Below are 24,004 nucleotides of genomic sequence, written 5' to 3' on the forward strand. Positions count from 1 at the left end.
TACTCACCCTCGTGTTGTTCCAAACCCGTAAGACCTTCGTTCATCTTTGGAACACAATTTAAGATATATTCTGAGGGCTCTCTGACCCTCCCATAGACAGCAAGGTAACTACCACGTTCAAGGTCCAGAAAAGTACCAAGATGGTCGAAAAAGTAGTCCGTGTGACATCAGTGGTTCAACTGTAAAGTTACGAAGCTACGAGAATACTTTTTTTGCACAAAGAAAACAAAAATAACGACTTGTAAATAACGATGGTTGATTCCTTAATATGTTTGTTATACCATTTAAAATGTTTTAAACTTTTTATGACCTTAAATTTCATAAAACTGAAATTTCTCAACTATTTAAGGACACATGCTCCTTAATACATTTTACGCACATCTATTTTTTGACGCAAATGCAAGTGAAACACTTGCAATGTCATGCCCTGCATTTGACTACTGAAGGCGATACCATTTTCTGCATGACGTTGCAGTGGTCAGGTGTCACAAATCGGACCTCTCAGAAAGTGTTGTATTTACGAGTTCTTAAGAGGAAGCAAATGTATTCTAGTTTAAGTTGGAATCTCATTATTATGAAAATTCTGACATGGCATAAATGCACCTATAGTACATAGTATTAAGTTACTGACTGAGTGATCATTAATGGTGTTGCTTCCCATTTCAGTCACTCCAGTTTTTAAAGGTAACCCGCAAAAATGTCCCTAGGAATGTGAAATATGCCACCTCAACACTCATGCTACCAATATTTGAAGAGTTAAATAACAAATACAGATTAAGAAGCACCACTTACAGCTTTATCTGGCGTATTGAGGTACAGGTCTACGATATACCGGATGCGTTTCTGCAGCATGCTCTCCTGGTCATCTGGGTACATAAGCCGCATGAAATCTGGGTTCTCAAGAGTGTCCAGCTGGATCTGAACAATGCCTGCCTGGTTCTCCTTAGCAGCCACATGCATCACATTATACCTGCAGCCCTCCTGCAGTCAAATTTACAACAGAGAAACATTTAAAAGAACAGCATTCAGAGATGAATAAGTTTAGATAAACTGTTGTGAAAAAAATAGAACAAATTGAAGAACATGCTTAAAAGTATACAGCTGAATTCATACACGTGGGAAAATGGTGCATGTGGAAATATTTGGGATTTGTAAATAAATAACTTAATATTAAGATACCAGGCTAGTTTGGAAAAAGACTTTGAACTTTGCAAAGAAGCCAACAGCTCACCATATCAAGTGGGAGAAACAGGCAAAACCTCATACACACAGATCATGGTACAAAAGCTTTCACCTGGACTACAGTAGGGTTGTCCCCTGACCCGATGAGGTAACGAGGGTTACTCCAGACCAGCTCAGTAAAGGCCATCTCATCTCCCTTCTCCACAGCCTTCCTTAGTTTGGCCGTCAAATCTTGAGTCCGAGGGCTCTTAAAACTGTTTGCCTTCTCCCTGTTGATTGTGTCTGCCTCCATCATAGACGGGTGGTCTGGTTTTGGGAATTTATCAGAAAAGAGTTTACATTTACAATAGGCAAGTTTTTAATACAATTTGAAACATGGTTGAAATTGATTACACTTTTTAATTTATCATTTAATTTATAAATTAAATTATAAATGTATAAACTACAATTATTTTTCAAATGGGTTTTACAGCTGAGATAATGGAGATATTCCTCACCTTTGCTAAACACCAGGCCAGGTTTGACAGGAGAAACACAGGGAGTGCTTTTACTAGGCGAAGGATAGTAGTCACATATGCCTTTGGCAAACTTTTCAGCATCCTCACGATTGGAGAAAGCTTTAAACCGAGCCCCCTTCATAATTTTAACAGCCTGCAAAGCCTCTTTCTTTTCTGTGTACACATGGGCTCTCTCTAAACAGGAAGAGGAAAATAACAATCTCACACCAACATAACAGCTTTAAGGCATCTGTACAGTGTAAGCATGCAAAAGGCTACTGTACTAACAACTCTATAGTAACAGCGCAAAAATAACCAATTAAAGAGAACAAATTTTGTTTATGATTTTCACATTTTTTTATACAGTAATTCAGCAAGAATGCATTAAATTGATCAAAAGTGACAAAGAGGTTTACATTACAATGTTACAAAACTTTCTATTTTAAATAGATGCTGTACTTTTGAACTTTGTATTCATCAAATAATCCTGAATAAAAGCTTTCAACACTGATAATAATAAGAAATGTTTCTTGAGCAGCAAATCAGCCTATTAGAATGATTTCTGAAGGATCATGTGACACTGAAGACTTGTGTAATGGCTGCTGAATATTCAGATTTACCATCACAGAGATAAATCACATTTTAAAATATATCACAACAGAAAAGTTATTTAAAATTTGAATAATATTTGACAATATTACTATTTTTACTGTATTTTTGATCAAATAAATGCAGCCTTGGTGAGAAGAGACTTCTTTCAAAAACATTCAAAAATCTGAAACTGTTAAATGCTAGTGTACATCACTTTACACAATTCTTTTACCATGCTTTTTTGTGGTCATACCATGTGGTGTCATCAAGAAGGTGTTTAAAGTAAAGATAAAAACTCTTACCATTCCTAGCCAGTACATCCTCCCACAACGGACACACTCCGTAGAAAAAGGTGGGCGACACCTGTGCAGTTTTAGAGGGTGTCTGTGTCTCCGACTGTGAATTCTCCACATTACACGGGCACACCGTTCCACTCAGAGCCTCCTCCTCAGGTGGGTTAAGGCCCATACCGTACCCAAAATCCCCATCCTCGCCTGTAACCGAATCTGAGGTTGCTGATGTGGCACTGGGTGGCACTTCACTACCAGAGCTGTTCAACGAGGCACTATTACCACCGCTGTTGTCGGGCTCAGTAAGTCCAGCATTCTCCACCAGAGTCCTGGCGAGCTTACGCTCAAATATGGCTCTTGTCGTGGCAGTGATGGGGCCACAATTCAAGTTGGCTTTAATGATCTCCTCCCTCAACTGATCAGCAGTGAGACCTTTCAACCTGCTCAGGACAGCGTCCATGCTTCTGCTGCTACGGCTACCTGATCACAAAAAACACACATTTGGAGTTACCAAAAAATTTTTTAAAAATGATATGAAAGTACAAAAGCAGAAAAGAGAGTAAAGACTGGCAAATTATTATTTTTTAGCTTATTATTATTAGCTGGGACTGCCAACAAAGGTAGTATAAAACAGGTAGGCCACTTTACATGTTCTGCCACACTACTAGTGCTTTTGAGAAACAATATACTTCCTTTTTTATTGTCAAGGCATCACAAAAAATACACATGAAGAACAAATGCAAATATACAGACTTAATATAGTACATATAACTAGGAATGAAAAGCACCAATTATAAAATTAATATTAAACATTATAAAATTAAATAGTATCAATTTAAAAATTGCAAATAAATCTAAAAACGATTTTACGCGTCTATAAAATTGTATGACATTGACAAAATTGCATTGTTTAACCAAATAAATTAAAAGGGCAGCACAGGTTTACGGTCTTAAGAGCTTTGGAGTTCTTTGATGAAGAAATAGCCTAGCTTGGATATATTGCTTGATATCCTTTTCAAAAACAATGAAAATGAGCTTTTGACGAGCTACAATGCAGTGTGAAATTTGCCAAAGAACAATAGAAGATTTTTAGAAACCAAACACATCCTTTAACAGCACTGAGAAACCCAAAAGCAAATTTTAGTTAAGCAAAAACCACTACAAAATAATTTTGTATAAGGACCATCACAAAAATATGAGATGCATTTTCACTAGAGGAATTACAAGAACTGCAATTTGTATCCTTTTTAAATATGCCTCGGTAGTAATTTCAAAGGACATCCCTTACTTTATTGGTTATCATGTATTTAAGCAGGCACTGTCCACAGTTTTTGAGCTGGCAGCAGTTTTTCCAGTCAACACGAAAACAAAGTTCGCTCAGTATGACCAAACATATGCAACGGTTAAAATAATGTACTTCCGTTCCGTTTATGAAACACGGCATGGCGTCATGGCGCGTCATCGCGGCAGTTAAACTGACAGCATCAGCTCCTTTGCATTGTTAAGGATCAAAAACGTGCGACATGAAGTGGGGCTGCACAAATCGTGCCACCGGTCGCGTTTGAACTACACTCCTCTAAATCTCATCCCGTGAGGCAAGCATGCATCTGCAACATAGAAAAAGTTTATTGAAGCCGACGTGTCACGCCCAAACTACCATCCATTGTAGTTTTTTGTCTGTATATTACATGATCCTGATTAATGGAGATGACAGATCAAAACATGGGGGATGAAAATGTCACCCGTCATTTTTGCACCACTTACCATCTATCAGCTGAACAGTGATGCCGTGCGTGATGTAAACGCGCAGATGTGCATGAGGGACTTATTAAACGTTTATATGAGTGTGAATCGAGCGGACGCTTTGGAAGGATCGCATCGTTTACAGCTCGGTCTGAGCATGCGCGTCGTACGGTCTGCGCCTGCTCACTACGCCGGGCAGGGTTCATGTGTTTCAAACGCCGGGTGCACGGAGTATCGATCTTGTGAGTCGGATCTTTTCAATGAATCGACTGAACAGGTTCGCGAAAAAGATCTGAATGATTCGTTCACAACTTCAAACTCACTTTTAAATGCTACTTTATCCAAGTATTATATGCTAAATTAGTTTAAAGAGATGCATTTAAACTTCTCCACATATTATGTCCTTGCGGGTCGCTATTTGCAGAAATGTAAGAAAGACAAATACAAGCTGTATTTTTTTGTAATGATTACACTAAAGCATTTTACATTTATTTTACCACTGTCTATTTTGCCACACAGAGATGTATTAATGAGAACATTCTGTGTAATATGCGACGCCGTGATATTACGTCATTACGTAAAGGAATGGCAGAACTGTTTGAATCGAACTGCTCGAAAGAACCGATTCGCGAAAGAGTCGGACTATGCTTAAACCCACATATTAAAATTCAGTACTCTGACAATGACAATATAGCAATTACTAATGCTAATATAGGATCTCATCACGTCATATTTAAGTTAACAATGACAGGTTGACTTTGCTAATGAAGACAAAAAGGGCGATAAGCTGTAGAATTGAGTGATTTAAAACTCAGCCAGATAAGAGAATCTAGATATTACCTCTGCTTCTGTCTGCAAATGTATGAAAGCTGCAGGTGGAGATGGGTTGCACACCAAGAGCTCCTTATATGCTTAGTTTCCATATAGCCATTCCTATTGAGACTTATTGTGGCAAAAAGGGAACTAAATACCTCGCGCTCGATAATGGCTCTTTATGTACCAAAACAGCTATAATCATGTACAAATGGAAATATGGGCTTCTCAGAGATCACGCCAGTTGTTTCAAGTTAAAGCTGAGCGAAATGTGCCTACCGGAAGTCTCTCTTCTCTTGCTCGACGGGTCTCTGCTGTTTTTGGACGGGCTTTAGCAGCGCTACCTAGTGGCTGCTTTATGTATTTCTTCTTCTTCTTCTTCGTTTTTTATTGGCGGCTCGCAATCATGTATTTATTCATTGATGTGTACAAATAAAAAGTTGTTCACAAACAAATGATTGTGAAGCAGTACACACTATGTAACGGTAAACGTTTTAAACTGCAGTGTGCTATATTGTTTCACATTAATTACGTTTAATTTGGGAAGTGCCTTCCAATTGTCATCTCATATCAATAGTATTTGTCCATTTTAATCTAAATTGTGTAAAAAGTCTTTGTAGTTTTATTAAATAATCAAAACTGACATGTTATATGAACACCTACTTCCGGTGCAAACTCTACAATACAGTGTATTACTATATAAAGCGTAAATATTACATTTTACCAATTAAATCAAATAAAAGGCAGAATGTGTCTTCTAGCAACAGTATCTGTTATATATATAATATAAAAATATATTTTCATTCAAAGAACATTAAATAGGAACAAAAGACAAGATGTGATCATTTTACAGAATGATTTATATTTTACACTCAATATGGTACATCCCATAAAAATGCTGAGCAAACAAATTAAACGTTTTTTTTTTCTTATTTATAAACACTGAACAGAAACTCGTGCTTTTCATCAGTACAGTAATTAACACGCAGTATATTTTCAGTTAATTAAAAACAGTTCCCTCCCTTTTACTGAATATGTTAATCCTTTGAAGGTAAATGTACATGTTAGTGTGTAAAGCGTCATTTCCCATTATGTCTTAATAATTTAAAGCAGTCTAAAAGTTATTACCGCACATGGAGATCAATGTCATTATCTCAGAACACACTTAAAAACGGTTCAAGCCAATTACATGGTTAAGTACAGCTCCACAGACACAACCGACAAACGGAGTTTGTGAAATGAAGACATCAGGGGAAAGACAGAAATATTACACCTAATTAAAATACATTATCCAAAATATACTTGCACACATTTTCAATAATTAAGGCTGTAATGACAAATTATCCATGAGAATTTCAGGAAGTGAAAATGTTTTTAAATAAGTGAACATAGTATTGGGCAAAAAAAAATGGCAAAATCTTCCCCTCAAAAAGTAATAGTTTACATCTGTCCATACCTGAAAGTCAGTAAGCTTGCTTTCTTTTATCAATTGTGCAATATAAGTCAACACCTTACATATATATTATAAACATATACGTACAACACACTCAACAGCGCTTTCAAGAGCACATTCAACCTATTTTACACTATTTCCCAAGACCTCTCAACAGAAACATTTCATTCAAGCTATACATTTTTAGTAGTATTTAAAGGTTTCCTTATTGGATTCATTTTAAGGCGCAGCCCTAAAGAAAACTAGTCAAATTCTGACAGCCAAAGACCTTTCTCACATCTGCAAACCATAGACACAAACCAGATGCTAGCTGATATTGGATGATCTGATCTATAATATATTACCCTGTACAAAAGGGCCACTACTTTTCTCCCAGTCTCACACTTACATTCCTGGGGCTTCAGGTCCTGAGTTTCAATCAGAAAGAGGCTGTAGTGCTAAATATAATTTTGTAAGCGCATCCTCAAGGTCGCATTATTGTACCCACAAAGAATGTGTTACATAACAGTGGATCTAAACTCTGAGACTTATGAGTAAAGCGGTACACAGTGTGTATGTAGACAGGAAGTTGTCAGCATTGCTTTAGACTTGATTTGAGGCCTGGAATGCTGTTTTTTTTGGGGGGAAAAAAAAAAGAGTTCAGGGCTGATCTCTGCTCTAAAATGCTTGATTGATATGGGGCCTCGTATTGTTTAGTTGATAATATTTGCATTATATTGCAGGGAACAGCTCAAGATCAGGCATCTGTCCAGTGATGGAATGAGAGCAGCTAATTCACAGGCACAGAGGAATGGAAGAACAGTTCAGCTGCTGAATTCTCCATGCAGGAAGTGAGAACTACCACCAGACGGATATGTAGAATATACATCTGACCGATTAGGTCAACAGATCACTAGTTACTATAACACTGGAGTCTGGCGCCCTGGATGTTTGTTGTAGATCACATTTGTGTTTTTTTTTCCACTCCCGCAGGACTAAGCAGCCTAGCAGTAGCCCTCACAAACCTCTTTCTGCACCTCTTATGAGATGAGAAAGAAAACAAAATCAAAGCTGAACGTTAGGTGGGCGACTGCTGTGAGATTGCAAGTGAGATAAACAGATCAGATCATATCAGACAGAGAGAGCAGCACGATTCGTTAAACTGAAAATAAATAGTGATCACAACACAAACAAACACCAAAATGACCCCCCGGAAATAAAGCTGTGGTATAAAGAAACACTTTGTTTCACCCGAACAATCCTGGTTAGGAAGAGATAAAGCCAAATATTGGCAGTTGATAAGAAATAAACAAAGAAACATAAAAGTGCCCATAAAGATAAAACTGAACTCTCTCCTCAGATAACGTCTTTAAAGGATTCATTGTGGATTACGAGGGCTGCATCTCTCCCTGGATCTTATCATTCTCTTCTTTATTAGGTAAATCGTTGCTGCTGTTGTCATGAAGCCCCAGTTTTTGGAGCTCCTCCTCTGCACTGGCCAACGACGTTACTGTGACCGTGTGTTCCTCCATTTGCTTCTGAAGGCTGTCCATCTCCTGCCTACGAGAAATGACCATCAGATGAGTGAGAAAGGAGACACCCACAAGGCGAATGCCATCTGTTATGTGGCTGTGGTAGCTTTATTTATATGAAAAGGGAGGTCAGGAGAGCAGGTTTGTGTAATTGGACTTTGGGTTAAAATGATTACTTTTTTCTCATTCACTTTACTGTATATGTCTGGTACAAATATGTGGTATTTTTTTCAGGAAAACAATGAATTGGTTCATATATTTTTCATTATCTACTCAGAAAGAAAGGAATTGAAATGTAAGGCAGGGTATGTTGTAATGACCTTATGATAGCTTAAAATCCTCAAATTTGATAAAGAATTTATCGTAAGTGTCACATGCTTCAGAAATCATTCTAATATGCAGATTTGGTGCTCAAGAATTAATTCCTGTTATAATCATATAATCACGTTATAATATGTTAAAAACGGTTGTGTTGCTTAATTTTGTTGAAACCGTGATGCACTGTTTTCAGGATGTTATGATGAAAAGAATGTTCAAAAGAACAGCATTTATTTGAAACCGAAATCATTTGTAACATTATCTCTTCACTTTTATTTTTGATCAATTTCATGCAATCTTGCTTGAAGTATTAATTTCTGTAAAAAACATACATATTATTGAATGATAGTGTATTTAATTAACTAATTTTGCAGCTTGAAAATGAATACTGGAAGCCACTATATATCAGCCAAAACAACATAGGCAAATAGAAGATATTCATAATAGGGAATCGCGTGATTTCAATCGCTAACTGCGTTTTGTTCTAATAGTGGGACAGTGTTACAGTGTGCCCACTCTCGTCTAGTTTTCTCATAGAAAGGTATGGTAAGGTGTGCAGAAGTCTTACTTTAACTGTTTCAGACAGTTGTGGAGGTTATTGAGAGGTTCTTTATTGACGGATGTTGAGGGTTTCAACAGTTCGTCCAAAAGTGAAGCAGGAACAGGGCAGTCTGGGATTTTTACTGGTGTCACTGGGGTGGATTCCCCCTTTAAATCCATCCGCTGGTGTGGGGACAGAAATATGGATAGAAAATAGTTAATAACACACAAACGTACATGTTGTCTATATTTAAAATTAAAATGAGCATTAGTCTTACCTTTCTGAGCCTGCTGTTTTTGAGGTCCTGTTTGAGCTGGTTGTTCTGCTGAAGAACAGTCTTCATGCTATTCCTCAGCTCTCCCACTTTAGCCTGCAGCATGAATTTATCCTTCCGTGTGCCATTGAGCTCTTCCTGCACCATCTCCAGCTCCACCTTTATCCTCTACACACCATATCAAACAAAAAAAAGCCCAGAGTTCAGAAGAAAAGAACCATAATACATGTTCTGACTGAACAAAGTAGCTTATCCGACCTGTAGAGTGTCCTGCAGGATGTCCATCTCTCTCTGATGACATTGTTCCACCATCTCCAGCTGCTGTTTCTGCGTCTCGATCTCCCGCTGCCTCTGCTCCACCTCCCACTTCAGATCCTCCACCTGCAGGGAGACAGGAACACAGCATATATGATATATAGTGATTCCGAATGGGAATGAGGGATGGTCAGTTATCAAAATTCTTCAATAAAGCATTCAAAGCCATAAATGAAACTAACTTGTGGTAGGTCTGTCATGTAGTTCAAATTTGATTTCACTGTCAGAAAAAAAAAAATCACCTGCAAAAATTGCACTCTTTAAGGGTATAACAACTTGTCTCTGGGGCAGCATCCTTAAAGGGATACTTTTGTACCTTATCTTCCCCTAAAAGTTGCATATTAGTACTTCAGAACAGTAATATGTACCCTTGAGGTACTACTATGAACCTTTTAGGGGTAAATAAGTTACATTTTTGCAAATTTTTAAGAAAATGTCAAGGCAATTTGATTTGCATAGCGCTTTTCACAATATACATTGTTTCAAAGCAGCTTTATAGAAAATCATGATTTTAATGTTGAAAAAATATCTTATAATATTTGCATTTAGCAGATTAGAGCTGGGTGAGAATATATTTTACATTTTGTGATGATATAAACTTTCAAGCAGCTGAGATTTGCTATGTAGTATATAATATACTACGCCGACAGCCATATCACCCTGTAGCCCAAGACTGGTTACCCACTGAAGCTAAGCAGGGCTGAGCCTGGTCAGTACCTGGATGGGAGACCTCCTGGGAAAACTAGGTTGCTGCTGGAAGAGATGTTAGTGAGGCCAGCAGGGGGTGCTCACCCTGTGGTCTGTGTGGGTCCTAACGCCCCAGTGTAGTGACGGGGACACTATACTGTCAACAAGCACCGTCCTTCGGATGAGACGTTAAACCGAGGTCCTGACTCTCTGTGGTCATTAAAAATCCCAGGATGTCTTTCGAAAAGAGTAGAGGTGTGACCTCGGCATCCTGGCCAAATTTGCCCATTGGCCTCTGATCATCATGGCCTCCTAACAATCCCCATATCTGCTGATTGGCTTCATCACTCGGTCTCCTCTCCACCAGTAAGCTGGTGTGTGGTGGGCGTTCTGGCGCAATATGGCTGCCGTCGCATCATCCAGGTGGATGCTGCACACTGGTGGTGGATGAGGAGATACCCCCTGACAATGTAAAGCGCTTTGAGTGCCTAGAAAAGCGCTATATAAATGTAATGAATTATTATTATTATTATTAATATCTGTTTACATGGGTATACTCTATGAGTGAATAAAGCTGGATATATGAGCAATATCACTCGAGTACGAGAGCGATACCGGCTCTATATCAGCATGGCTGTGATTAGGCCAGAGGCCGCAGGACGAGTGCCGGAGGCAATCACAGCCGCTGATATAGAGCCGGTATCACTCGAGTACGAGAGTGATATTGCGTTTATACAACAGTTCAACGGAACATGTGTGTAATTAAACAAAAAACAACTGAGTGCCTAATAAAACCCTCTTTTGTGCGGAACTACTTCCTTCCGCCACAGATTCAAAGCTCAAGTTGACAGTTAAACATACGTCACTTTTAGAATTCGTATCAAGGGCATGTGCTGCTTCAGTTAGGTTATTAGTGAGAAATAATGAGGTTATAAGAGAGAAACAATGCGGCAAGACGTGCATCCAAATGAGAGAGAGAGAGACTGCGAAGCTAGACGTTTCTTCTTATATTAACTAACGTACTCTACGATTAGCTCAGTGAATAATAAAAAAAAACAGACCCAGCTAGAACAAGCGGAGTGATACAAAATTGTGAAAGGGCGTTCCTGTAGCGATACCAGTACAATAGCTCACGGTTCTCAACCAATCAGATTTGAGAACCAGCACGAACTGTTGTATAAAGTTACATAATATCCAACTTGATATACAGATCTGTGGAATAATAGTTTACATATTGCGACAATATAAACAATTTGTATTTGAAATTTGCTCGATTGTATATATTGCTTTACATGAATGAACTATATATGTATTCTAATAAAGTTCGATATACTAATATATACAACTTTATATATAGAGCTGTGCAATAATATAATTTACATTGTGACGATATAAACAATAATGGAGCTGAGATTTGCTGTATAGTATATATTGCTTTATGTGAGTGTACTGTACGTATGTGAATAAAGTTGGATGTAATATATATCCAACTTTAAATATATCACCGGGCAATAATATAGTTTAAATTATGCAATGATGAATGGGATTTTTGGGGGATCCAACTGTTGCACTTAATTCGCTGACATTAACTCGCACTCAGGCTCTGAATTCTTGCAATCTGCTGACCTAGACAGCATTTTAAGGCATAACAAGCATATATTGTGAGAGTGGAAGGTTACAAACAGCGAGGTAGTTTACATTGTTTTGCAACAAGACGTACTGTACCTCTTGGTTAGTGAGGGGCTGTTTGTTGAGCTCATCATCAAGTTGTTTTTGAAGGATCTGGAGTTGAGTGTGAGCATCAGCTAATTGCTCCTGGAAATGAGAAACCTCTTCAGAGTGCTTCTCATCTTGAGCCCTGTCAAAGAGAGAGAGAGAAAAAAACAACTCACAAAACACACCAACACAATCTGAGAAGTCACAAACATCTGCTCATTATCATAAATGAGAGAAGCACTGAACTCCAATGTTGCATTTTTAGTTACCCTTGTTAGCTCACAACCATCAGTTCATCCCTCTAGAATAGCTGGACCTCGTAAAGATCTCTTGAAGTGTGACTACTTCTGTATTATGAGCTTTAGAGGCAGCTGTGATCCTATAACTCAAGAAAACAAAGACTTACGCAAGTGTTTTAGCCTCTTTCTGCAGGGTTTTGATAAGTTCCTCCTTGGCCTGCAGATCTTTCTTGATCTCGCTGAGTTCCAGCATGGCTGCTCTGTAATGCCTGCGGTTATGGGCTGCCTCCAGCTTGGCCTCCGCCACCTGAACAAAGCGTACAAACACACAGGTCACATACACGCACGTAACGAAACAAACCAAAGCCTTCAGGGACTTCTCAAGGGAAACTGGAAATGTCATGCAGCTGTTACACCACGTAGTAACCTGCTCAGTCAGATCCTTGACTTTTATTTTCTCTTTCTCCAGAGCAGCCTGTAGCGTCTGCACCAACTGTCTCATCTGCTGGTCCTCTTCTTCTTTACGCTTTAACACTGCCTGAACCTGAAGTGAAAGGTTACAGAGATGTTCAAAACAAAGCAAAAAAAGAAAATAACTTTTGTAAAAAATTCTATTGATTAAAGACCTTTTTTTTTTTTAAACGCAAAAGGTAATTATAACATGTAGCATCACACCTGTAAGTTGAGTTGGACAAGATCTGCTTCTCTCTTCGCCAGTGCAGCCTCTAAAATATTGGCATGTTCCCGCAATGCACTGTGGGATTTCCCAAGCCCGGAGAGCTTCCCTTTCTCATGCTCTAGCTCAAACACAAGCTTCTTATTAGCATCCTCCAGGCGACGAATTCTCTTTTTAAAATTTCTTGACTCTTGAAGCTGTGCGCAAAAAAAAATGTAAAAAACGTTTTACATTTTTGAATTTTGAAACCACTCATTCCACAAATTGAATTCATAAATAAACAAGAAAATTGCACACGAAAATTCTGATTATTGGATTTCATTTAAACAAAAATTATCAGTGAAATGAAAATAAAATGAAAAGAAATCAGTAATCTGAGTTTATTAAATTATTGTAATCAGAGTTTATTAAATGTATAGAATAATGGGGGGAAATGTACATGTACACTATCATTCAAAAGTTTGAGGTCATTAAATTTAGTAAAGACTTTTAAACTGCTACAAAAAATTAGATTTAAAATAAATACTGTTCTTTTGAACTTTCTATTCATCAACGAATCCTCAAAAAAAAAAAAGGAATTTTCCACAAAATTAAGCAGCACAACTGTTTTCATCATTGATAATAATAATGAAATAGCTACAAATCAGAATATTAGAATGATTAATTATTTGACATTTGACACTGACGACTGGAGTAATGATGCTGAAAATTCAGCTCTGCCAGTAAATTAATAAATTACATTTTAAAATATATTAATATATAGAAATATATAGAAAACAGTTGTTTTAAATCGTAATAATATTTCACAATTTTTACATTTTTTACTGCGTTTTTGATCAAATAAATGCAGACTTGTTGAGCATTAAAAGTTCATTAAAAGACTTCTTTCAAAAATCTTACAGACTCCAAACTGATTTTCTGACCTCAGAAAATGATGTGCATGTAAACATGTTAATTAAAGAATCATACAGGTAGCTATTTTGATAAAATTGTCTCGTTAAGAACAAGTTTTCTCTTACCTCATCTTCAAGTTCTAACACTTTCTCCTGATATTCCTCTAGTTCAGTGCTAGTTAGGGTGATGACCTCCTGTAGCTCTTTCTCCAGCATGGCTTTACTCTGGCTCACTGCCTTCAGCTGTCCCTGCAGGGCTTCCACCTTGGCCTGAAGAAATAACAACAAATACATGTCAGTTCATTATTGGAAAAGAAGATAAACTGTAGTTACGCACAGCACCACTGCGAACTGTATAAACTGGAGTTATAATCATTAATCAGTTAAGAATTATAATCATTTTGTCTCAAATGTTTTCAGGATTTATGCACCTCTTTTAAATTGTAGTATTTATATTGTAGACCATCAGTACCAGTTTACCTGAAGTTCTTGGCTATTTCCACCCTCTGAAACCTGAGCTCTGAGTTTGTCAAGTTCAGCTTCAGCTGTCTCTTTGGCGGCGAGGGCTTCCTGTAGCCTGCGGCTCAGAATACCAACTGCATTCTCATAAGCCTTATGCTTGGCCTTCATCTCTTTCTGTGCACTGGTCAAATCTGTGCCTATACGCTTCATCCTCACCTTCTGCTCTGAGATAGCCCTGGAAGAGGAAAGAGCAGGCACATAACAGCAAGTTAGTCTACTTCACCATTAGATGTTCCTCTAAAACCTCAGAGTCATTTTTAATTTGTTTAATATGCAAGTTGAAAGAGGAAAAATGCACCCCAATTTCTCAATTTAATTTTGAGGTGCAAGATCACAAGCAAACATGCACTATTGTCTATATGTCACATCATATTCGTGATGTCAAAGACTGAGCAGCGATCACTATGGAAACCCTTATGGCAGGAGAGGCGGTGTGATTGTGACTCACTTTCTGGCTTCATCTTGCATTTGTTCGATCCTCTTTTTCAGATTTTCATTTTCTTCTGTCACTGCCGCCAGCTGGTTCTGGTCAAACTGAAGGGACTGCAGCAACAACGTGCAGAGTGTCAAAATAAGCTATACACTACTGTTCAAAAAGTTTTGAACAATAGTTTTTTTTGTTGTTGTTTTTTTTTATTATGCTCACCAAGGCTGCATGTATTTGATCAAAAATACAGTAAAAACAGTAATATTGTGAAATATTATTATAATTTAAAATAACTGTTCTCTATTGTAATATATTTTAAAATGTAATTAAATTAATTAATGTAATTTTCAGCATCATTACTCCTGTCTTCACATGATCTTTCAGAAATCATTCCAATATGCTGATTTGGTGCTCAATAAACTTTCCAGCTCAAGAAAATGTTTCAGGATTCTTTGATGAATTGAAATTTCAAAAGATTTCAAAAGCATTTATTTGAAATTGAAATGTTTTTGTAACATCATAATTGTCTTTACTGTCACTTTTGAACAATTTAATGCATACTTGCTGAATAAGAAGGCAAAAGAATCTATCCTTGAAGATCTTTGTAATGCAGTCAGTATGTACCTGCAGTTGAGAGTCAAGTTGGTCTCTCTCTGTCTGTACGGATTGTAAATGGGCTTCCAGACCGTTCATTTGCTGATGGACTCTCTCCACTTCCTTCTGCAGGCGAGCCTGTTCCTGTTCTGAGCTCTTCTTTTCTCCCTCCATTTTCAACAGCTCCTGCTTCAGGTCCTTCACCTCTGCCACCAGACGCTTTTTAGAAGCCTTCAACTCAGAGATCAACTGGTCTTTGGAGCTGGCATCTCTCCTGTACGCTTCAACCATCACCTGCAAGAAAGAGTAGAGCAGATCAAGGACACATCTACCGATTTCCATTTGGCAATTTTATTGATTTGATAGCATTAGATGTTTATTTTCTGGGGGGGGGGGGGAACATTTTGAATTTTTTTTATGCCTTACTGAAATTGAAATGTTTTACAAATTGATAAAAGTGATGTTTAGGACCAAATGGAATTTCCTATGTTAAGGAAAAAATGTCATGGAAGAGATGGGCTATACCAATTGATAATGACAAAACAGAAAGGCATAAATCCAATGGACTACACTCTATACACTTTTAAGGAACTGAGCTCTTTGGGCCACATACCTTTTGCTGCATGAACTGCTCCTTCAGTTTCTGTGCTTGTTTTTTGAGGGTGCCATTCTCTTGCTGGAGAGCTTCAATCTTGCGGAAAGAAAGGGAAAAATTGCAATCGGAACTAATTCTAAAGATCTTGACACAAAAAAAAGCACATCACTCGTATTCAAACCTCTCACCTGGGTTGCTTTAACCTGCAGTTCCTGCTTAAGCTGGTCAAGAGTGTCTGATGCCACCAGCACTTCCTCTCCCAGCCTTTCCGCTCCTTCATCCAGTTCGCTCTTATCAGCTCGCGCTGCCTGCAGAGCAACTTCCAGGACTATTTTCTCATTTTGGAGATACTGCATGGTTTCCTCTTTAGCTGTGGCGTCAGTTTGTAGCTCCTCCAGCTGGGCCTGGAGCTCCTGGTAACGTGCCTCCAGCTGATTAAGGGCCTGTTCTTTGGTTTGGAGGGTCTCCTGAGTGGTGGTGAGCTGCTTCATCAGCTCTAGGTGCTCACGCTGAAGCAATTCCAGCTGGGCGTCTTTTTGGGAGAGAATGAGTTTGACCTGGAAGGAGAAGAATCAGTCATTTGAATCATTATTAGGGGATGTTTATATTCAAAGCAATATATTACAAAAACGTCCCAGTGGAGCAACCTGGGATTAAGAGTCTTGTTCAAGAGCACAATGGTGATGGTTTTGAACCTTCAACTCTTTAATTACCAGAACAGATACTGAATACTAGAATACACCACAAAAGACAAATGGAGTAGTGTGTGCACGCACATGCTAGTGAGCATTTAGATACCTGCTCTAGCTCTCTCTCCAGTGTTGTGGCTGTGTTGGCGAGTTTGAGAAGATGCTCTCGTTCCTCTTCAAACTCTTCCAGTTTGTGCTGAAGATCTTCCTCCACCATTGACTTTGCCTCCTGGATTTGATGTATGGCCGCTTCTTGAGTCAACATGTCTGCCTGGATAACAATCAATATATTACTATTATGTATACTTTTTTTTAGATTTAATCTTCATTCAAAACATTTCTTAAAGCACGCTAAACTGAAAACTGAATTTTAGTCAGTTTAATGTAATGACATAAAATAAAATAATATATACAGTCTTAGGCCACGAGTATTTTCACCAACAAAAAAATGGTTTTAAGTCAGTTATTTCTATCTTTTGCTGTAGTGTGTCAGTACAAAATATCAGTTTACATTTCTTTTGCCATTAATTGTAATAATCCAGTGAGATTTTTGTATGCACACTGAAAGATTATGTGTATTTTTAGTCAGATGCATTTACATTGTGACTGTGCCTCAGATGCAATCAACTGAAACTGTTTACAAAAGTGTGGCCCAAATGGCCCATGTAATTAGCCCATTAGGTCAGCATTAGGTCAATGCATCATGGGCTCTCCATGGGAGAGGTCCTATGAGGTTACACTATCATTAGCTCTCCATGGGGTGTTATTGCATTGTTTGTAGCACATTTGTTACCAGGTATAAAAGTCTGGTATCACAGACAGTACCTTGGGTTAAGATTGTTTGAAGGATGACATGCTAATATCACTGCTGAAGAACTGCTACACTGCTACCTTCAATAAATTCTTCTCCCCATAAGAACTCTGGTCAAGCTTACTTATTTTATGTATTAGAGAGATCTAGTACATTGGCGAGCCACCCAAACTACTGCTCAGCCAAATACAGCAAAATCTAACATATCAGCAACACTGTATATCAATGCATAAGGAAAAGTGTGCATTTTAGGTAATGTAACTGCTCACCATTTTAAACAAACCTTAAACTAACCTTTCTTGCAGTTAGTTTAAATTATTACACAAACATTCCGTTAAATAATTTAATTAAACTCTTAAAGAGAAAACCTACTAGCAAAATAAGTGATAAAGTTTATCATTAAATGAAACATTTATTGAATGAAAAAAAAAGTAATTTAAAGGGAACTCTGACTTATGCTTTACTACGACAAAAGCATTATAACATCTATGAAGAGCTTTTATGAAAGCAGACCTTCTCCTGGTGTCTCTGCTCCATTTCTACCAGTTGACTCTGATGTTCCATATCCATGGAAGACATGAGCTTGCGCTCATCACACAAGATCTTCTGCATATCCAGCAGATTTGCTGTCTGGAATGACATGAAGAAACAGAGCAAACTGAGACAGATTAAATCCAGAAGAACTGTGGCAATGTCTCCAAAACACTTGAAGAAACCTACCTGTAAAGCTATCTGAAAAACTATGCTCAAGTGCACCTAGGACAAAAGCTGGTTTAAACGCCATGGTTGGTCACACCAAATGTTGGATTAATTTAGTTAATAGAAGTTAATTGATAAATAAAATCTATTTATGACATTCTTTTTGAAAGCATCCTCACTTTACAGCATTTTTACACAAGTGCCTAAAACTGTTCACAGTACTGTAGCTTTGCAGAAAGCTTTTTTTTTTTTCTTGAAGCGTCTTGGAGAGGTTGCCACAGGTCTTCTGGATTGAGTCTGTCTCAGTTTGTTCTGTTTCTTCATGCAATTAGAGACAAACTGGATGATGGTGAGATCAGATCTCTGTGTGGAGCACTGGCTGCTGTCAGATTCCTTGTGCAAACAAAAATCTCACTGGATTAATGTAATTAATGGCAAAGGAAATGTTTAGAAATGTAAACTGATATTTCCTACTGACACACTACAGCAAAAGATAGAAATAACGGACTTAAAACCTTCTTTTTTTTTGTGGGTGAAAATACTAATGGCCTAAGACTTTTGCACAGTACTGTGTATATATATATATATATATATACCAAAGTGAAAACACTCAAGTGAATTTGAATCAGTGTAATATAATGACTATGTCAGATTGACAGAAAGAGACTAAGTGAGGAAAAAATAGTATTCGTGTGCCAGACCTCTATACTCTGTAGCTGCACAGCAATCCGTTCCTTCTCTTTTATAGACTGATGTTTCGTCTCTGTGAGTTTGTGAGACAGAGTAACATTCTCCATCTTTAGATTTTCCAACACTCCGATCTGAGTCATCTGACCAGCCTGAAAGTAAATATACAACAACAAAAAAAATACACACTACAGATGGCCATTTTGCATTTGAATCTTTCTGATAAACATTTTTGAAAACATACACTATCATTCAAAGGTTTGGGGTCAATAAGATTGTTTTTGAAAGAAATGGCTGCTTTTATTCCGATGGATGCATTAAATTAATGACAATAAATTCTATAAATAATAATACATTTATAATGTTACATTTATAAAGATTACTATTTCAAAATTTCTGAAGGATCATGTGACACTAAAGACTGGAATAATGGCTGCTTGAAAATTCAGCTTTGCCATCAAAGGAATAAATTACATTTTAAAATATATTAAATTTAGAAAAAAGATATTGATATTAATATTAATCATATAAATATATTTTTGATCAAATAAATGCAGCCTTGGTGAGCATAAGAAACTTCTTTCAAAATCATTAAACAATCTTACCAACCCCAAACTGGGAATGGTAGTATATATTTATTATGGGTAAACAAAATTACACTCAATAACACTTCACCTACAACATCTTTTCAAGATATAAAATGTCTTCAACCTTCTTTAAACAACATTACCTTCTTGAGCTCACAACATGACAATAGTGGGCCATTATACCTGCATGTTTGCCATCTCTCCCTGCAGTCGCACTCGTGCCTCCTGTGCCAAAGTCAGTTGCTGCTGGTACCAGAGGCGGAGCTGCTGCAGGGAGTCCACTTCTGCCTGCGACGTCTTCAGTCTGCTCTGCAGAGCGTTCCTCTCGCTCTGGACCCTCTGAAGCTGTGCCTGTAGGCCCCCCATCTGCTGCCGTAATTCAGAGACTAAGTGGAGAAATGACAAACAGGAGAAAGTTAAGTAAATGTTTTAATAATATTATTATAAACAAACATATCATTATTATAATTATGTATAGTTCAATATATTTACTCAAGATTACTTGTTTACTCACAGTCAAGTGGGCACAGAAATTCGTTTTTTTTAAACCAATATAATTTAAATAGTTCCCAGTGCATTCAATTCACTAAAATCAACTGGAACTAGTGGGCAAAAGTGATATTACCATATTAACCATCCTGAGTAATTATACACTAAGACTGACATTTTGAATATCCCAACTGATCAGGCTCAACCCTAATGTGTACATCTACCACTGTCTTCACCTGTGTTGTCCTTGGTATTTAGGCTCTGCTGCATCTCCTCCACTTTGACCATGAGCCTCTGGTACTGCTTTTCAGCCAGCTGCAGGTCATTGCCCAGCGAAGCCAGGCTGGCGTTTTTCCCTTCCAGATTGCTCTGGAGTTCCACCATGGCCTTCTCCAGTGCAGAGCAGTTGGAGTGTAATGTGGTGACCTCAGAGGTCAGGGTGGTCTGCTTCTCGTGACTGGCCTGGGTCTGCTCCACCTGAGCATGCAACTGAGCAGCTACTGTAGCCAGCTGGGCCTGGAGCTCTGTCTTTTCTTTCAGAGCCTGGAAATGGAGGAAGGTTTTTAGAAAATCAAAGTGGTTGCAACCACATTTTAAAGACGTATATGTATAACAATTAATGAATGAATGAATGAATATATATATATATATATATATAAAATATGACACATACATACATATAACTGTTTAAAAGTTTGGGATTAGCAAGATTTTTTTTTAAGAACTTAGTTTTATTCAGCAAAGATGCATTAAATTGATAAAAAAGTGCCAGTAATATAAGTATATATGAGACAGTATATAATATTGTATAATAGTATATAATAAGACATTTATATCGTTACAAAAGATTTCTATTTCACATAAATTCTCTTCTTTTAAACTTTATATTCAACAAGGAATCCTGAAAGAAATTAGCAAAAAATTCAGATCTGCAAAAAAGAAATACAAACATACATACATTAAAATAGAAAAAAGTAAATTTAAATTGTGATATTATTTCACATTATTATAGTTTTTACTTTATTTTTGACCAAATAAATGTAGCCTCGATGAACATAAGACACTTCTTTCAAAAATATTTAAAAAATCTTACCAACTCTAAACGTTTAAATGATAGTGTATATTTGTGTGTATATCTGCGTGTATATATAGTGAGTCTGCTACAGCAAACTTTCATTTCATTTTCATGTTTTTTATTTATTTTTTAAATACTATAATTGGATTACAGGAAGGAATCAACTAGATCTAAGTATTTCTTAAATAAAATGGTTAATTTCTTTTAAACTTTCTTTTAATCTTTTTTTCCTATTAATTTTCTAATTAATCATTAAAATAATAAGCATTCATTATTTTGCAGCAATGCTGTGCATGATTTATTTAGTATGTATTAATACATTTTGTAAATATATAAAATAAATAACTATAAATATTAAACCACTCTACTCTTTAAAATATGAGCATCAGCCATAACACAAAAAAAAATAAAAAATCCAGTCGACCACTAATAAAAAGACATACATATACTGTTGGTAGCACGTAGCAATAATGGACAAATACCTGGGACTCTACTATTAACTCACCTGATTGGCCTCGGAGGAAAGAGACTCCAGTTGTCCTTCTAACCTCATTTTCTCTTTCAGCACTTGCAGCATCTCATCATGAGTCCCCATCACAGAACTCCCATACGACACACTGCAAACGCATAATTCAACAGTCATCATGAGGGTTTAATGGGCTGGTTTCAAGATAGATAATGACGTCTAAAAAAAATATTTCGGGAATGGACTAACTGGAGGAAACTGTATACTTATACCTGCTGGAGAAGCTGTCCCTGCGACTGCGAGGCTCCACACTGCCCTCTCTTTCCTGTTCCAGCTCTTCCATGTGCCTCTCTTCAGTTGCTGCCTGCAGAACTTCCTGCAGTGATGGAAAGTGGCCCATGGCTTCTGGAGCAATCTCTCTCCCTTCGACAGTATATGGAGCCTTTGGCCGGTTCACTATTGCAGCTAACATATTGTATGTCCCTGGAGTAGACACACTACTATAGGATGAGCTATCGCTGTCATTACCATCAGCTTTGAAATCTGATTCGCTACCATCCACCTCTGAGATGTTGTCTCTGATTAGCTGAGATGATTCCAAATGGGTGTTGGTCTCAGAACTGATGCTGATTTCCGAAACTGTGGAGACTGAGCTGATGGTGGAATGCAGAGAGCTAAACGACGAGTCGGCAGACGCTGAAACTACCCCACCAGACGTACCTGCACTTTTAGCATCAGATTCGGAAGTTCTGTAGTCGGCGAGAGAGTGGATCTTGCTGGAGCGAGATGATTTGGATTTCTTCTCCTTGCTGGAAGGGATTCCAAGGCTGCCCAGTTTGGGACCACGAGGAACACTGGTGCGCAGGAAAGAGTATTCCTTAGTCATAGCGACAGTACTGGCCCGTGGGAGACCCTCAGGATGGAGCATGAGCTCTGGGTCCAAAGTGCTAAAAGGGCGGCTCTTAGGAGTGGAACGCCGGGTCTGAATGGGACAAAGAAATGAGGATTAAATGCAATAAGACATGCAAAACAGGAAACAGTAGGCAACACAGGACAAACACAGAAGAGTTCATCTATGTCTAACATTAAGTCCATCAAGTCCACCAATGGCAACCCAAAATTATTTGCTCACCCTCATGTTGTTCCAATCCAGTTTGACTTTCTTTTTTCAGTGGTGGAAGAAAACAAAAATAAAATAAAATAAACCAATGGTGAATAACAAACCAAAAAATTAACTATAATTATAAACCAATGGTTTGGAATTCTTGAAGTCAAACTTAGTGTGATGCTTCATCATGTGCCATATTTAAATATAATTGAGAGCTGTGGCAGATTTAAAATTTGGTCTGTTCTTCACTAAAGCTATAATATGACTTCAGAAGACATGAAATATAACACACAAGTTATGAGGACTGCTTTTCTTGTGCTTTTTTTGTCATTTTTGGAGATTAACAATGTCCATTTCAATTTAACTGTAAGGAAAAGATTTCCTTTTGAAAGTTGAATGAGGGTGAGTAAATGATGCCAATTTTCAGTTTTTAGCCAACTATTCATTAAATTCAATATCAGTCATTTCACAGAAACTGACAGCTCTCGTTTGCTGACTCACTCTCTCTGTGTGCCGCTGTACTCTGTATTGTTTGAGCTGTTCCTCTAGACGCCGACGAGCTTCCTGACGGATTTTTTCTTCATTTTCCATCTCCACAGATGGCTCTTTCGATGCTACAAGAAAGACATGGTCAATAAAACACAAAAACTCTTGCTACATAAAAATAAGCAAGTGAAAAGTTGAGATATTGTCAACCAAGCAGTATTGGATCGAATGCAACAGGCTATTGATTATACAAGAAAATAACAGCTCATCAATCTTGAAACATGCTTGTTTGACAATGTCTTTTCTAGGGATAGGAACAACTGACAACTGGTTCCAAGAACTGAATGGATCTGTAACAAAATGGTATACAATTAATTGCATTGAATCAAATTATTCATAGTTTCAATGCAATTAATTGCATTTAACAGGTCTATGTAAATGCATCTTTTGGTGGTTTAGATTTTTTTTTTGATGGAACAGATTGATAAAATAATTTATTTATTTATGCATGCATGCATGCTCTGAAAAATCTGAAATTAATAATAATCAGGATGCTAAGGGTTAACTGTAAAAGTGGAAATGCAACCAGAATCTTTCAAATGTCTTTTGATTCCCATCCCTAGTCTTTAAAGAGTGAAGCTTCATGCTGGTCCTGGTACAGCAAACACCACGTGAGCTCTAAATCCATAATGAGCCATTCCAGCTGCCTTAGAGAAAAGCACACTTGAGCTTCTGCATCAGTTAGTTCTTATTAGTTCATCCACCAACACCCCAGGAGTGCTAACACAGAATTGTCATAAACGTCAGAAATCAAAGCACTCACAATCACAGGAGAGACTAAATAGCCTTTTATTAATTAATTAGGGGACATAATGCAATGAAGAGATTCCCACTAAAATCTCTCAGCAAGCCAAAACGGAGGAGCAGGCAAAAACAGGGTACACCAAATGGAGAGGGTTAGCCTAAATCAGCCTCAAAAGCCAAACTGGGGGAATTACAACACAACAGGAAGGGAAGGGGATGATTCGGG

General features: G+C 37.6%; 2 protein-coding genes across 9 annotated transcripts in view; both read right to left on the bottom strand.

Annotated features, from left to right (window-relative positions):
- The window catches only part of LOC107672626 (ankyrin repeat and LEM domain-containing protein 2-like), a 15,159-nt gene extending 9,703 nt beyond the window's left edge, over nucleotides 1-5,456 (bottom strand). The window contains exons 1-6 of one of the 5 annotated variants that reach the window (XM_016465905.1): nucleotides 4,325-4,447; nucleotides 3,978-4,167; nucleotides 2,573-3,040; nucleotides 1,680-1,874; nucleotides 1,295-1,488; nucleotides 793-981 (exon numbers count right to left, since the gene is read on the bottom strand). In XM_016465905.1, coding sequence (XP_016321391.1) covers nucleotides 793-981; nucleotides 1,295-1,488; nucleotides 1,680-1,874; nucleotides 2,573-3,020 — 1,026 coding nt within the window. In that variant the 5' untranslated portion in view covers nucleotides 3,021-3,040; nucleotides 3,978-4,167; nucleotides 4,325-4,447. The other 4 variants (XM_016465906.1, XM_016465904.1, XM_016465907.1 and 1 more) reach the window with 4 other exon arrangements.
- A 531-nt stretch (nucleotides 5,457-5,987) lies between these two features.
- LOC107672616 (golgin subfamily A member 3-like) overlaps nucleotides 5,988-24,004 on the bottom strand; it is a 24,064-nt gene continuing 6,047 nt past the window's right edge. For 3 of the 4 annotated variants that reach the window (XM_016465883.1, XM_016465882.1, XM_016465884.1), the window contains 22 exons: nucleotides 22,990-23,102; nucleotides 22,513-22,542; nucleotides 21,653-22,362; nucleotides 21,420-21,531; nucleotides 20,076-20,382; nucleotides 19,534-19,736; nucleotides 18,778-18,915; nucleotides 16,676-16,837; nucleotides 16,066-16,434; nucleotides 15,896-15,973; nucleotides 15,313-15,576; nucleotides 14,710-14,804; nucleotides 14,220-14,436; nucleotides 13,866-14,009; nucleotides 12,846-13,043; nucleotides 12,598-12,714; nucleotides 12,338-12,477; nucleotides 11,941-12,073; nucleotides 9,472-9,594; nucleotides 9,217-9,381; nucleotides 8,967-9,121; nucleotides 5,988-8,108 (listed from right to left, as the gene is read on the bottom strand). In XM_016465883.1, coding sequence (XP_016321369.1) covers nucleotides 7,937-8,108; nucleotides 8,967-9,121; nucleotides 9,217-9,381; nucleotides 9,472-9,594; nucleotides 11,941-12,073; nucleotides 12,338-12,477; nucleotides 12,598-12,714; nucleotides 12,846-13,043; nucleotides 13,866-14,009; nucleotides 14,220-14,436; nucleotides 14,710-14,804; nucleotides 15,313-15,576; nucleotides 15,896-15,973; nucleotides 16,066-16,434; nucleotides 16,676-16,837; nucleotides 18,778-18,915; nucleotides 19,534-19,736; nucleotides 20,076-20,382; nucleotides 21,420-21,531; nucleotides 21,653-22,362; nucleotides 22,513-22,542; nucleotides 22,990-23,102 — 4,145 coding nt within the window. In that variant the 3' untranslated portion in view covers nucleotides 5,988-7,936. The remainder of the gene's footprint in view (nucleotides 8,109-8,966; nucleotides 9,122-9,216; nucleotides 9,382-9,471; nucleotides 9,595-11,940; nucleotides 12,074-12,337; nucleotides 12,478-12,597; nucleotides 12,715-12,845; nucleotides 13,044-13,865; nucleotides 14,010-14,219; nucleotides 14,437-14,709; nucleotides 14,805-15,312; nucleotides 15,577-15,895; nucleotides 15,974-16,065; nucleotides 16,435-16,675; nucleotides 16,838-18,777; nucleotides 18,916-19,533; nucleotides 19,737-20,075; nucleotides 20,383-21,419; nucleotides 21,532-21,652; nucleotides 22,363-22,512; nucleotides 22,543-22,989; nucleotides 23,103-24,004) is intronic. The other variant, XM_016465885.1, reaches the window with a different exon arrangement.

This window comes from Sinocyclocheilus anshuiensis, unplaced genomic scaffold (genome assembly GCF_001515605.1).
Source record: "Sinocyclocheilus anshuiensis isolate Anshui unplaced genomic scaffold, SAMN03320099.WGS_v1.1 scaffold100, whole genome shotgun sequence".
Taxonomy (NCBI): Eukaryota; Metazoa; Chordata; class Actinopteri; order Cypriniformes; family Cyprinidae; genus Sinocyclocheilus; species Sinocyclocheilus anshuiensis.